The sequence below is a fragment of the Oncorhynchus tshawytscha genome, linkage group LG02, assembly GCF_018296145.1.
Source record: "Oncorhynchus tshawytscha isolate Ot180627B linkage group LG02, Otsh_v2.0, whole genome shotgun sequence".
Classification (NCBI taxonomy): domain Eukaryota; kingdom Metazoa; phylum Chordata; class Actinopteri; order Salmoniformes; family Salmonidae; genus Oncorhynchus; species Oncorhynchus tshawytscha.
The window spans coordinates 50,903,059-50,917,719 of NC_056430.1; the positions used below are offsets into that span (position 1 = coordinate 50,903,059).

At 42.7% G+C, this 14,661-nt stretch overlaps 1 protein-coding gene across 2 annotated transcripts in view; it reads left to right on the forward strand.

Moving 5' to 3' along the window:
- Positions 1 to 10,603: 10,603 nt before the first annotated feature.
- Positions 10,604 to 14,661, forward strand: part of lhfpl4a (LHFPL tetraspan subfamily member 4a) — a 60,787-nt gene continuing 56,729 nt past the window's right edge. For both annotated transcript variants that reach the window (XM_042300525.1, XM_042300530.1), the window contains exon 1: positions 10,604 to 11,739. In XM_042300525.1, coding sequence (XP_042156459.1) covers positions 11,334 to 11,739 — 406 coding nt within the window. In that variant the 5' untranslated portion in view covers positions 10,604 to 11,333. The remainder of the gene's footprint in view (positions 11,740 to 14,661) is intronic.

The window sequence follows — 14,661 nt, forward strand, 5'->3', positions numbered from 1 at the left end:
TGAGCCAGTTTCATCATAGCGCTTGATGGTTTTTGCGACTGCACTTGAAGAAACTTTCAAAGTTCTTGACATTTTCCGATTGACTGACCTTCATGTCTTAAAGTAATGATGGTCTGTCATTTTTCTTTGCTTATCTGAGCTGTTCTTGGTCCTTTACCAAATAGGTCAATCTTCTGTATACCACCCCTACCTTGTCACAACACATCTGACCGGACCAAATCTGAACCAATTATAGAAGTCTATGTTTGGGCCGCACCAAAACAAATGATACAGGAAAGATGTCCGGTCAGGACCGGAAAACGACTTTGAATAGGCGTCGTGTCGGTCCGTGCTTACTGGGGTATAAATTGCTTTCCTTATTGCGAAGGCAAACAGAAAGCCAAATATGGTGTGGTGTGAATGAAGGTGCATTGCATATGTTTACTGAAAGAAATATACAGTTGAAGTTGGAAGTTTACATACACCTTAGCTAAATACAATTAAACTCAATTAAACTGTTTATCACAATTCCTGACACTTAATCCTAATAAAAATTCCCTGTTTTAGGTCAGTTAGAATCACCACTTTATTCTAAGAATGTGAAATGACAGAATAATAGTAGAGAATTATTTATTTCAGTTTTTATTTCTTTCATCACATTCCCAGTGGGTCAGAAGTTTACATACACTCAATTAGTATTTGGTAGTGAAATAATCTGTCTAAACAATTGTTGGGATTATTACTTGTGTCATGCACAAAGTAGATGTCCTAACTGACTTGCCAAAACTGTAATTTGTTAACAAGAGATATGTGGAGTGGTTGAAAAACTCGTTTTAATTACTTTTAATGACAACCTAAGTGTATGTAAACTTCTAACTTCAACTGTATGTTTCAGAGGTGAATGAATGAAAAATCGCTCTATAGTTTATAGCCAAACCGTTAAACAACACAATATCGACCATTCGTGCGTTTCTGAAATATTCTATTCACCCATTGGCAGATTCTGTACTTCCATTAATTTTTTTGACTGGTTCCGGGGGACTTTCAGACAAGTCTTATGAGACCTGTGGGTGTCCTAAAGCAAAACATATATGTGTCTGTGAGAGTTCCATCTTTCCATAGAGGGGTAGTTTGTAGGCCAAACCGTTTGGATTCCACAGACAATTTCGTGGGAAGACCGATTTTTGAGATGTCTCATGGTCTGACAAATACCTCTCTGTGTTAAGTGTGTGTAGCGGAGGCGAAGTCAGGTGCAGGAGAGCAGAGTGTAGCAAACAGGCGCACTTTAATTCCGTTCCAAATTGACAGCACAATAAATACATACAGGTGCCAAAACCACGGAAACAACAAAAGTAATGCGCCTGACAAACCACATAACAATAAACAGTTACACACAAAGACATGATGGGAAACAGAGGGCTAAATACATGTAGGTTGATTAGGGAAGGAAAACCAGGTGTATATGGGACAAGACAAAACAAATGGACATATGAAAAATGGAGAGGCGATGGCTAGAAAGCCGGTGACGTCGATCGCCGAACGCCGCCCGAACAAGGAGAGGAGCCGACTTTGGCGGATGTCGTGACACTCTGGCTCTGTCACCTTTCACCGCAGATGAGGAAGTGTTACACAGGGGGATGTTTATTTTCATTTTTATACTAATTAGATTAGATTGCCCATTTTAAGCCATTCAATGGTTCTTTGCACTTCAGAAAAGTTTTTTTCCTCTTTTTAGTGATAATTAAGATGTAAGGCGGCTCATTAAGATACGATGAGTGAGAGTGCCATTCCAGTTTATGGAATCTGTTGTGTTATACCATTACTTTTTAAATATGACGATGACCAGCAGGGGCGCAACTTTGGTTTTAGAACCTGGCTGTGGGTCTGGGGTTTTTCCCTTATAATTTTGGGGGGCATCTAAAGCTCATTTCCTTCATTTCTACACAATATAATATGACCCTTTTGATGAGCAAGAAAGTTATAGACACAAATATCATACCCGCCCAAAAAATGATTGTGATGTTGAGAGGTTAGCATGTCTTGGGGGTATGATATTTGTGCATCTATCTTTCTTACTCATCATCATTCACACTTCATTCAGGATTATCCATAATCATTGTAGCATCCAAATCAATGTAGAAGTGTTTAGAAACATATTCTATTCTTATTTACAATAAGGACTCTGAAATTACACAATACATTATTTACCATTCATTTCTATTGAGCAAATAATTTTCTGAAACACAACCAAAACAAACAGAAAACGTATCCAACAAATTTGTAGATTCACAAGCTTGATGTAGTCATTGCGTGCTATGAGTATCGGACTAAATACTTAACTTTTTACTACTTTAATACACATACAAGGGAATTTGTCCTAATACTTTTGCTCCCCTAAAATGGGGGTCTATGTACAAAAGTGCTGTAATTTCTAAACAGTTCACCCGATATGGAGGAAAATTCCCTCAAATTAAAGCTGACAGTCTGCACTTTAACTTCACAGTCATTGTTTGATTTCAAACTTTTGGAGTATAGAGCCAAAAGAAGAAAAAATGATTCACTGTCCCAATATTTACAGAGGATTCATATCATAGGCCTAATAGTACTGTAGAGCTCTTTTTACTTGCAGCACTCCAACCCAACACACCCCACTCAGCTTTAGAATCTTAGTAAAACATTTGTTATTGGTTGCGAGTCTGTTAGGCCAAGACCAGAATGACAACCAACTCTATGGCAGAACCTAGGTCCAGGACTGAGCAGCCCAGCAGCTAGGGATTGCCTAAATAGGTATCTCCCCTGACATGGACATGTTTTCAATACAGACTCCTTATGTCATACAGTATTCCATATAAGGCATCCAGACCTTATGGAAGTTGTACAGTATACCCTTAATCTTGTAATAAATTAAATCTAGTGATACATAACTTGACATTTCTGCCATCCATTGTGACGTTGTGGGAGGATAACCAACCTTCCGATTAATGGCAATGCTAAGTTACACAGTTTCTTCTGATAAGAGTCTTCAGTATCAACATTTCCAAGCAAACAAAAACAAGGAGAAGGGTGAATCTGTAAACATGCTGAGATAAAAGAACATACTCTTTGCCAGAATTGGCCAGCCTTCACAAGAGCATAACATATGCAAATAGATCCCCTTTTTGTGTTTTACACCTCCAGCAGTGGAATAACATTTCTGAAAGCATTATATTCATGTTCACTGGCATATAGTACGTTCTATGGATGGTCTTAAACTGCAGTAATTTATGTCTGTGATTATATGAACATGACTCGGCATTCAAGCATATCTGTATCCATTCATCATCATCAATGGTGTCTCCCAGGTCTTTCTCACATTTTTGTTTTACATATTTTGTGTCATGGGAAAGACCTTTATCAACCCTCAGTTTGGAAATCAACTTTAGAGGTTTGTCAGTGTTTGCTGCACAGAGAGAATAAAGTGTTGCGTCTGCAAATTCACGTGCGCCGTCACAGATTGGTCTTCCCTAGTTGCCTGACCCTGGCCTGGAGAAAAAGATGAAGCATGACGAAGAATTACCTTGGTGTACATTAGTACATTATATTATCCAAGAATAGAATCAATGGTTCAATAATTGAAACAAGCATTATTCCCAGATCCCAGACTGTAGCCTACCCATCAACTCAATATTGGAACTTTGCATCATTTCACTGGTTGTTATAATATATTGCAAAATTCACCTGAGCTCTGTAGACTGGTCTTCCCTGGCTGTCATCTGCTGGGACAACTGTCCCCATCTGATCCTGCTAAGGCATGATGAGCATAGTGTTGTGGACTGACTGCACCATGACAGTGAAGCCTGTAGAGCTGTTTATAACATGTCCGTGTGAAAAGTAGGGAATTAGCTTGGGAAACTGAAGATCAACAACATTACATTGCTGTACTGACTAACAAAAACTCACATTGTGCTGTCAAAAAAGTCTATCGGTCTTCAATCGTTTGGCCGTTGGTTTCATTGTTTTATTCGGGTCTAGTATGATTGAGGCAAAATGAATAGCTAAAGATTAGAAGCAAGTTAATTTACTTCTGTTGAAATGGGACAAAACAAAGGCTTCAAAACATTTCCATACACACAACAGCTGTTAGATACTGCTACCTGACAGATAGCTAGAGGCTAGAGCTGAACTGGCTGTGGTAGCTACTAGCTAGCTAGTTCATTCACTTCAGACAGAACTTCAGTCGAGAGGTGATTAAACATGTAATGCATTATCTAATGTTACATGTCAGTCATGTCATTTTGTGAAAATGGCTCCGGAGGAGATGGCTGCCGTTTTACGGTCTCCTAACCAATTGTGCTATTATGTGGGGTTTTTTGCGATATTTGTAAATTATTTTGTACATAATGTTTCTGCAACTGTATCTTACGGAAGAAAAGAGCTTCTGGATATCAGGACAGCGATCACTCACCTCGGATTAGACAAAGATTTCTTCAACAACAACAACAACAAGCAGGACTCAAACGATATTCTCCAAACACCCCACAGGGCAGACGTCCCAATTATTCGCAAAAGGAAGCGACGCAGAGGACAAAGAGCCGGATGCCTCGTCCGGACCCGCAGAAGGCAACTAGGAAAGCAGCAGTTACATTGGACAATAAACTAGTATAAATATCCTACCAATGTCAAAAACTGTAATATCCTATGCTTCAAATCTCTGAATGACAATGGATATTCAGCTGGCGGGAGACACGCTGACGAGGGGAGGTCTGTGCATATTTGTGAATAACAGCTGGTGCACAAAATCCAGAGCTCGCATGAAGTAGAAAAAAACTGCTAGATTCACAGCTGTTTATATACCACACAGACAGAGCTGGCACTAAGACCGCACTCAGTAAGCTGTATAAGCTCTAGTGGCCCTTTAATGCAGCTTAAATCAGTTCTCCATTTGTTAAATGTGCAACCAGAGGGGGAAAAAATCTAGATCACCTGACTCACAACTATCCTCCTGATTCCTGCTTACAAGCAGGAATATTAAAAAATGGTCTATAAAAAAATGGTCAGATGAAGCAGATGCTAAACTACAGGACTGCTTTGCTATCACAGACTGGAACATGTTCCGGGATTCTTCCGATAACATTGAGGAATACACCACATAAGTCACTGGCTTTATCAATAAGTACATTGAGGACATCGTCCCCACAGTGACTGTACGTACATACCCCAACCAGAAGCCATGGATTACAGGCAACATTCGCACTGAGCTAAAGGGTAGAGCTGCCGCTTTCAAGGTGCAGGACTCTAACCCAGAAGCTTACAAGAAATCCTGCTATGCCCTGCTACGAACCATCAAACAGGCAAAGCATCAATACAGGTCTAAGATTGAATCATACTGCACTGGCTCCGACACTCGTCGGATGTGGCAGGGCTTGCAAACAATTACAGACTACAAAGGGAAGCACAGCCGCGAGCTGCCCAGTGACACGAGCCTACCAGCTAAATCACTTTTATGCTCGCGTCGAGGCAAGCATCACTGAGGCATTCATGAGAGCATCAGCTGTTCCGGACAACTGTTTAATCACGCTCTCCGTAGCCGACGTGATTAAGACCTTGAAAACAGGTCAACATACACAAGGCTGCGGGGCCAGACGGATTACCAGGACGTGTGCTCCGGGCATGTGCTGACCAACTGGCAGGTGTCTTCACTGACATTTTCAACATGATTGAGTCTGTAATACCAACATGCTTCAAGCAGACCACCATAGTCCCTGCGCCTAAGAACACAAAGGCAACCTGCCTAAATGACTACAGACCGGTAGCACTCACATCCGTAGCCATGAAGTGCTTTGAAAGGCTGGTAATGGCTCACATCAACACCATTATCCCAGAAACCCTAGACCCACTCCAATTTGCATACCGCCCAAACAGATCCACAGATGATGCCATCTCTATTGCACTCCACACTGCCCTTTCCCACCTGGACAAAAGGAACACCTATGTGAGAATACTGTTCATTGACTACAGCTCAGCGTTCAACACCATAGTACCCTCAAAGCTCATCACCAAGCTAAGGATCCTGGGACTAAACACCTCCCTCTGCAACTGGATCCTGGACTTCCTGACAGGCCGCCCCCAGGTGGTGAGGGTAGGTAGCAACACATCTGCCACGCAGATCCTCAACACTGAAGCTCCCCAGGGGTGCGTGCTCAGTCCCCTCCTGTACTCCCTGTTCACCCACGACTGCATGACCAGGTACGACTCCAACACCATCATTAATTTTGCTGACGACACAACAGTGGTAGGCCTGATCACCGACAACGACAAGACAGCCTATAGGGAGGAGGTCAGAGACCTGGCCGGGTGGTGCCAGAATAACATCCTATCCCTCAAAGTAACCAAGACTAAGGAGATGATTGTGGACTACAGGAAAAGGAACACCGAGCACGTCCCCATTCTCATCGACAGGGCTGTAGTGGAGCAGGTTGAGAGCTTCAAATTCCTTGGTGTCCACATCAACAACAAACTAGATTGGTCCAAACACACCAAGACAGCCTATTCCCCCTCAGGAAACTAAAAAGATTTGGCATGGGTCCTGAGATCCTCAAAAGGTTCTACAGCTGCAACATCGAGAGCATCCTGACCGGTTGCATCACTGCCTGGTACGGAAATTGCTCGGCCTCCGACCGCAAGGCACTTCAGAGGGTAGTGCGTACGGCCCAGTACATCACTGGGGCAAAGCTGCCTGCCATCCAGAACCTCTACACCAGGCAGTGTCAGAGGAAGGCCCTAAAAATTGTCAAAGACCCCAGCCACCCCAGTCATAGACTGTTCTCTCTACTACCGCATGGCAAGCAGTACCGGAGTGCCAAGTCTAGGACAAAAAGTCTTCCCAACAGTTTTTACCCCCAAGCCATAAGACTCCTAAACAGGTAACCAAATGGTTACCCAGACTATTTGCATTGTGTGCCCCTTTTACGCTGCTGCTACTCTCTGTTATCTTATATGCATAGTCACTTTAACTATAAATTCATGTACATACTACCTAAATTGGCACGACCAACCAGTGCTCCCGCACATTGGCTAACCCGGGCTTTCTGCATTGTGTCCCACCACCCGCCAACCCCTCTTTTTACACTTCTGCTACTCTCTGTTCATCATATATGCATAGTCACTTTAACAATACCTACAATAAGCCTGACTAATAGGTGTCTGTATATAGCCTTGCTACTCTTTTTTCAAATGTATTTTTACTGTTGTTTTATTTCTTTATTTTTTCTTCGCACCATTGGTTAGAGCCTGTAAGTAAGCATTTCACTGTAAGGTCTACACCTTTTGTATTCGGCACACGTGACAAATAAACTTTGATTAGATTTGATTTGAGTTACACTACTACCTCAGATCTTAAATACATTTTTTTCTGTCAAGTCAAACAGTAGGTACCTTGCCAGCTACATCAGTCAAATAAATAGTAGCCAGTTTCTGCTCTGCTTGCTTTTACAACTTGGAGAAAAACCACACACTCTGTGATGTCTGCGGGGGTCCTAAATCCAACCTGCTTAAAACCACCAAACAGCCTACCTGACTGCTGTGAGGCGTGCACATGGTCCTACAGCACACCTTTGCCGCTTTTTGTATCAAAGTGCAATGAGAACTGGGGGGGACAAAAATGCAATTTGAGAATATCGGGGGTTTATGTCCCCCCGTCCACAGTGAAAGTTGCGCCCCTGATGGCCAGTGACGGTGTCTTGTATGCATAGCTACAAGAAGATGCTTTGAATAAGAGGTGCTGACACAGGCATTTGCAGGCTAACAATAAAATACATTTCCTAATGTGATGAGTAGCCTAAGCATAGGACAAGATTGGGCAATGGTAGTCACTGCAGTCTTTGTTAATTTAACTCATGACTGTTTGCAAAACAAATAGACCGATGTGAATAAAGCGCACATTGCTTTCTACTGGATAACTACAACGTGTGTTTATGTGAGAAAGAGAAAAAAAGAGGGGTGCCCATTAAAACAGCACAAATGGACAGCTTTGCGATCCATTTTGGAGAAAAGTGCTCAACCCAATCCAGCACCGGCAGGTGGAAAGCGTCACTCGCTGGGCAGCACCCAACACTGTACTGCTTGCTGGACTGGTGGGCTAGTACGCCTATGTGTTTGACATGGGCAGGAGCAGGCCTCCGACCCCGAAGGCGAGAGAATGCCCTGTTCCTTACTTGATATGGTTCCCATTTCTTTTTCGACAAATTTAGATTGGTAAACTAATAGAAAATATACATGGAAGACTATTGCGGGCTGCGCTCCAGATCACTTGATATCCAACACAAGGGGGAGAGAGGAGAAGCGGGAGAGAGAAAGGGGAGATGGAAAGAAAGGGAGAGAGACCGAACTCAACTCAAACTAAACTGTCTAACATTCAGCAGAGCGTGTCCAACTCCAACCCCCCCACAATTGAACATATAAGAGCATATCATGAGTGCACCGCTTACAAAACAGATCTGAGAGCTCGTCGTGCAGAATGGGGCCCATATATAAATATCCCATTATCATTTATATCAATAATGAAGCTGAAAAAGAGTTTAATTGTTTTTTATTGCAACACAAACTCTTACACCTCTTCTGCAATTGTACTATTTCACCACCAGGGTGAATGGTGAAAATAGCCCACAGTAGGGGTGCACCCCTACTTCCTGTGGCTATGATTGTGTGGCATTGTGTCAACTGAGAACCAGGGGTGGGGGAAATGCTGCCTTCGCAAGAAGCCTCCAAGATTTACCATGATAACTACATGAATTCGTGGGCCATTGGGGTTCTGTGGGCTATTTTCACCATATGTTTGGCCATTGTTAACGTGGTGGTGTTCATTCAGCCCTACTAAATTGGGGACAGTGTGAACACCCATCACGCCGGCTACTTCGGATTTTTCACTACTGCGTGGGCACTGGGAACTCCAACCGGGAGCTGACCTGCCATCCCTTCGAGCGCATTTAAAGCTGTCACCTTCTTTGTGTTGCTGTCCATGGTGCTGAGCTAGGGATGTATCGCCTGCTTCATTCTCTTCTTCTTCTGCAACACTGCCACTGTATACAAGACCTTCGCTTGGATGCAGCTGCTATGTGGTAAAATATTGGCGTTTGGGTAGCAACCGCCACGGATGGGGAAATTAATGCGTTCTGCTGCATCTCCAGCACCCCTACTTCCTGCGGCTATGCTTGTATGGCATTGGGTTAGTTGAGAACTGTTGTCTAAATCAGTGGTTCTCAATTCTCTCCTTACGAACCCCAAGCCATTCCAGGGCAAGCACACCTGATTAAACTCCTCAATTAACACAATTTATGGAATTTTAATAATATAATATGACTGACCAGGAAAAATAACCCTGTATGGTTCTTCAAAAGGTTATTTGTAGAACTTTTGAGATTAAGAAATGTTCTTAATAGAGCCATTCTCAATAAAGGTTATATAAATAACCATTAAAAATGGTTCCTTATAGCACCATAAGGGTTCTTTATAGAACCTACAAAAAAGGATTCTTTACTGAACAAAAATATAAACGCAACAAGCAACAATTTCAACAATTTTACTGAGTTTCAGTTAATATAAGGAAATCAGTCAATTGAAATAAATAAATTAGGCCCTAATCTATGGATTTCACCCACTGGAGAGTCAGGCCCAGCCAATCAGAATACGTTTTTCCCCACAAAAGGGCTTTATTACTGACAGAAACACTCCTCTGTTTCATCAGCTGTTCAGGTGGCCGGTCTCAGACAATCCTGCAGGTGAAGAAACCGGATGTGGAGGTCCTGGGCTGGCGTGGTTTTGAGGTCAGTTGGACGTACTGCCAAATTCTCTAAAACGACGTTGGATGTGGCTTATGTTAGGTAAATTAACATTCAATTCTCTGGCAACAGCTCTGGTAGTCATGCCTGCAATCAGCATGCCAATTGTATGCTCCCTCAAAACTACACATTTTAGAGTGGCCTTTTATTGTCCCCAGGACAAGGTGCATTTGTGTAATGATCAAGCTGTTTAATCAGCTTCTTGATATGCCACACATGTCAGGTGGATGGAATATCTTGGCAAAGGAGAAATGCTCACTAACATGGATGTAAACACATTTGTGCACACACTTTGAGAGAAATAATATTTTTGTGCATATGGAACATTTCTGGGATCTTTTATTTCAGCTCATGACACATGGGTCCAACACCTTACATGTTGCGTTCATATTTTTGTTCAGTATATATAGCACCAAAAGGGATCCACTATGGTTAAAAGCATTATAAACCTTATTTGGCACTATATGTAACCATTTGTTTTTAGTGTGCAGGATGCAATGTGGTTAGAAAATTAACCAACTTGACGTTGCCTTTAAATCATTGCCATGTTTAAACACCTTTTAATTATTTTGTCAATGGATAAGTAGCCCAGCAGGTTTTGCTTAGCCCTGTAAGTCCCCGTAGCATAGCCTATACATCCATGCACCATTTTACAATTGTTTTCTCTGTAGGCTATACATCAACTTGTGTTTGGTTGGGATTTGAGAATTACCAGTGAGGTATGGGCACTGGAGGCGTTCACATTTCTGCAATATTCAAACGTGTGCGCGCCATCATCTACAACCCTCAACATCCCCCGGTGAGCGTGATCGCGCGGAGGAGAGAGGCGGAGGAGAGAGCGAGAAGGAAAACCAGGAGATAGTATTAAAACCCACGACCATGGGGTCTTGTATGTACAGTGGTAACACGACTAAAGCCCATCTTTTCTCGTCTTCATTCTTCAAAGGACAAGTATCGGTCTCTTTTTCCGGCTGTATGTAACAACATGACAGGCGTTTGTAACGAATGCTCCCGTTTTCCTCACATCTCAATTCGTTCGCGGAAGATTCATCAGTGGGGCTCGGCAGCGCTGCTTGTCTCTCATTTGAACCGTTCGGTCTAATGGGAGTCGTATAGCTTCATTATTAACACTCTGACGGTGGCGGTGAATGGCAAATAATGCGTCTAATCCAGTTTTTCCAAGACCATTGTTTTGTGCAATGTGAGCTTGATCGACTCTGCTGTGTCGTTACGTGTTGAGAGGAGGGAGGATCTTCCCCATCATTGTTGAATCACGCTTTGGGCTTAACGCTTCGGTCTTCCGTCATTTGGAAACCATTTGGATGTGATACTAAATAAAGCCAGAAACCTGGACCTGGACCTGGGGAGACAGTGGGCCTGGGGAGACAGTGCAGACCTTTGTGTAATTTGTATACAAATATTTTTATCTCCATATTTTAGAGACCCCGGAGTGTGCATATCAAAAGCGTAGCTGAGGGACCATTGAAGAAGAAAGGGGGGAGACGAGGAGATTACGAGGTAACGCCAGGGGTGGGGAAAATGCTGCCTTCGCAAGAAGCCTCCAAGATTTACCATGACAACTACATGCGGAATTCGAGGGCCATTGGGGTTCTGTGGGCTATTTTCACCATATGTTTGGCCATTATTAACGTGGTGGTGTTCATTCAGCCCTACTGGATTGGGGACAGCGTGAACACCCCACACGCCGGCTACTTCGGCTTGTTCCACTACTGCGTGGGCACTGGGAACTCCAACCGGGAGCTCACCTGCCAAGGAACCTTCGCCGAATTCAGCAGCATCCCTTCGAGCGCATTTAAAGCGGCAACCTTCTTCGTGTTGCTGTCCATGGTGCTGATCTTGGGATGCATCGCCTGCTTCATCCTCTTCTTCTTCTGCAACACCGCCACTGTCTACAAGACCTGCGCTTGGATGCAGCTGCTATGTGGTAAGACATTGGCGTTTGGGTAGCAACTACCACGGATGGGGCAAATCATGTATTCTGCTCACAAACATTGAGGGGTCCATTACTTTCCTCGCTGTTCAACAACACCTGGGTGTGCTGTTGTAGCCTACTGTGTGTGTGTGTGTGTGTGTGTGTGTGTGTGTGTGTGTGTGTGTGTGTGTGTGTGTGTGTGTGTGTGTGTGTGTGTGTGTGTGTGTGTGTGTGTGTGTGTGTGTGTGTGTGTGTGTGTGTGTGGTCTTGTATTACTGGGTACCGGAAATCCCCAAAAGTCCCCACAAGGATAGTAAAACAAGGAAAATTCTCTCTCATGGGGACATTTCCCGAAATCCCTACGAGGACAAAGGCTATTTTAAGATTAGGGGTTAGGGTTACAATTAGAGTTAGGATTACAATTATGGTTAGACATTGTGGTTGGGGGTTAGGATTAGGGTAAGGGATAAGGTTAGGGTTAGGGGAAATAGGATTTTCAATGGAAAGTAAAACATATGGCTTGTGGGCTGTGTGTGTGAGAGAGAGAGCGAGAGAGAGAGCGCGAGAGAGAGAGCGAGAGAGAGATCGAGATAGAGAGCGAGAGAGTGAGAAACAGAGAAGAGGAAACCCCTTGACGATCAAACCCCTTGCCGATTCAAGTTTTAATCTTGATCACTGTGGCCACGTGACATCGGGGATGAAACAAATTGTTATAGTGTAATTATATGAAATTATGCCCATTAACTTCCTTGGAAGTATTGCAACAGCGATCACGTGTTCTATGTATGTGACCAAGTGCCCATATAGCCATAGCCTACACAATGCCTGATTTTAATATGTTAATATTTTTCACAAAGTCTTGGTCAAGTTAATTTAGTTCTCATCATTGGGAACGCACAGCTGAATTCCTGTCGTGGTTTCAAACTGGATTTCTGCGTAATTACATGCGTATAACATGGTAATGGCACTGGTGTATATAGCTCTGTCACGACCATGAATCAGACAATTGAATATGATATAATATGATTCGCTTTTTTGACTAGTTTTGAATGGAACCCAGTGAAGGACGTGTAAAACAAAATGGTGATTTGTCTGGATGGTGAGTATTCGCTTTGATATTTCTTGGCGTAATTGCGCACGCATGCACGTGCACACACACACACTTCACAGCATTGGCAAAATGGGGGGATTCGGGAAACCTCAATCTGCTGTTGCACTATTGTTCTGCTTCAAAGTTATAGTATTGGAGAAGGCATGGCATGCACAGGAGAGGGAGGAATATGGTGGACTCAGTACCCCTTCAAATCAAATTTGTCCTAATTTTCTGCTCTGCCAAGTCACTGTCTAGAGAGGGAGGGAAGTAGGGAAATGGAAAGGGAACAAGAGAGAGAGAGAGAGAGAGAGAGACAGAGAGGGGGCAGGGGGCAGGGGGAGATGGCATAGGTAGTAGTTCACTGCTGGATGACACTGGGATAGGATATACTGGAACCAAGGCCTTGTTCAAAGGTAGTGCACTATAAAGGGAATAGGATTCCATTTGCGATGCTACATATCAATTTAATGGTAAGTTGTGGAGTTCCATCAGCACCTTTGTCACCAGGAATGCAACAGTAGGCAACAGACTCATTTGAATGCACTCCAGCTTTACTGATAGCAGGATGTTTTCATTCAGTGTAATGTAGAATTCTAGAAAAGCAAAGGTATACAGTGCCTTCGGAAAGTATTCAGACCCCTTGACTTTTTCCACATATTGTTACGTCACAGCCTTATTTTAAAAGATTAAGATTAAGATTAAATGTTAAAAAATGTATCAGCAATCTACACACAATACCCCATAATGACAAAGCGAATGTTTGCTAATTTATTAAAAATAAAAAACAGAAATACCTTACTTGTATAAGTATTCAGACCCTTTGCTATGAGTCTCGAAATTGAGCTAAGGTGCTTCCTGTTTCCATTAATCATCCTTGAGATGTTTCTACAATATGATTGGAGTCCACCTGTGGTAAATTTAATAGATTGGACATGATTTGGAAAGGCACACACGTCTAAATAAGGTCCACAGTTGACAGTGCATGTCAGAGTAAAGGGTCTGAATACTTATGTTAATGTGATATATATATATTTATATATATATATAAATTAGCAAACATTTCCAAAAATCTGTTTTCCCTTTATCATTATGGGGTACTGTGTGTAGATTGATGAGGGGGGAAAAAAACGTTTGAATCAATTTTAGAAAAAGGCTGTAACGTAACAAAATGTGGAAAAAGTCAAGGGGTCTGAATGCTTTCCGAAGGCACTGTACATGTAGTTCCGTTTCTCATGCAGTGTGCTTACATTTTCATCCTCCAGCTTCAGTTTCCCCCTTTCTGCCATAAAGGTTATGTTTGACATGACATAACATGGAATTGGTTTTTAGGGGCTCCTACAGTATAACCATTTCACACGATCGTGCCGAACCAAGCCAAACTGTGTTGGATATTTACTTTTCACCTTTTCCGCACGATTCCAGCTACTATGGTGGGCCAGCTCAGTACAGTTTGGTTTGGCTATACTCGGTTCGGCTGTAGTATGAAAAGCTCTCTACAAGCCGCAAATGTAGAGCGTCTTATTTTCCTCTTCCCCCCTTCCCTCTCTCTTACTCTGTCGCCCCTCCCTCCTCTTCCTTCTTCTCTCTGGTCCAGGGATGGGAAACTGTCCCCCTTTGTATACCTGCGGATCGACCCCCCCACACGCACATTTTGTTACTTTACAGCTTTATTCAAAAATGTATTCTATTATTTCTTCCCTCAACAATCTACACACAATACAACACAATGACAAAGCAAAAACAGGTTTTTAGACATTTTTGCCAATTTATAAAAACAATTTTTAAATACCTAAGTGTGGCAGTCACTCAATTAGCCCATGTCAGCAATTTTCTGTTGTTGT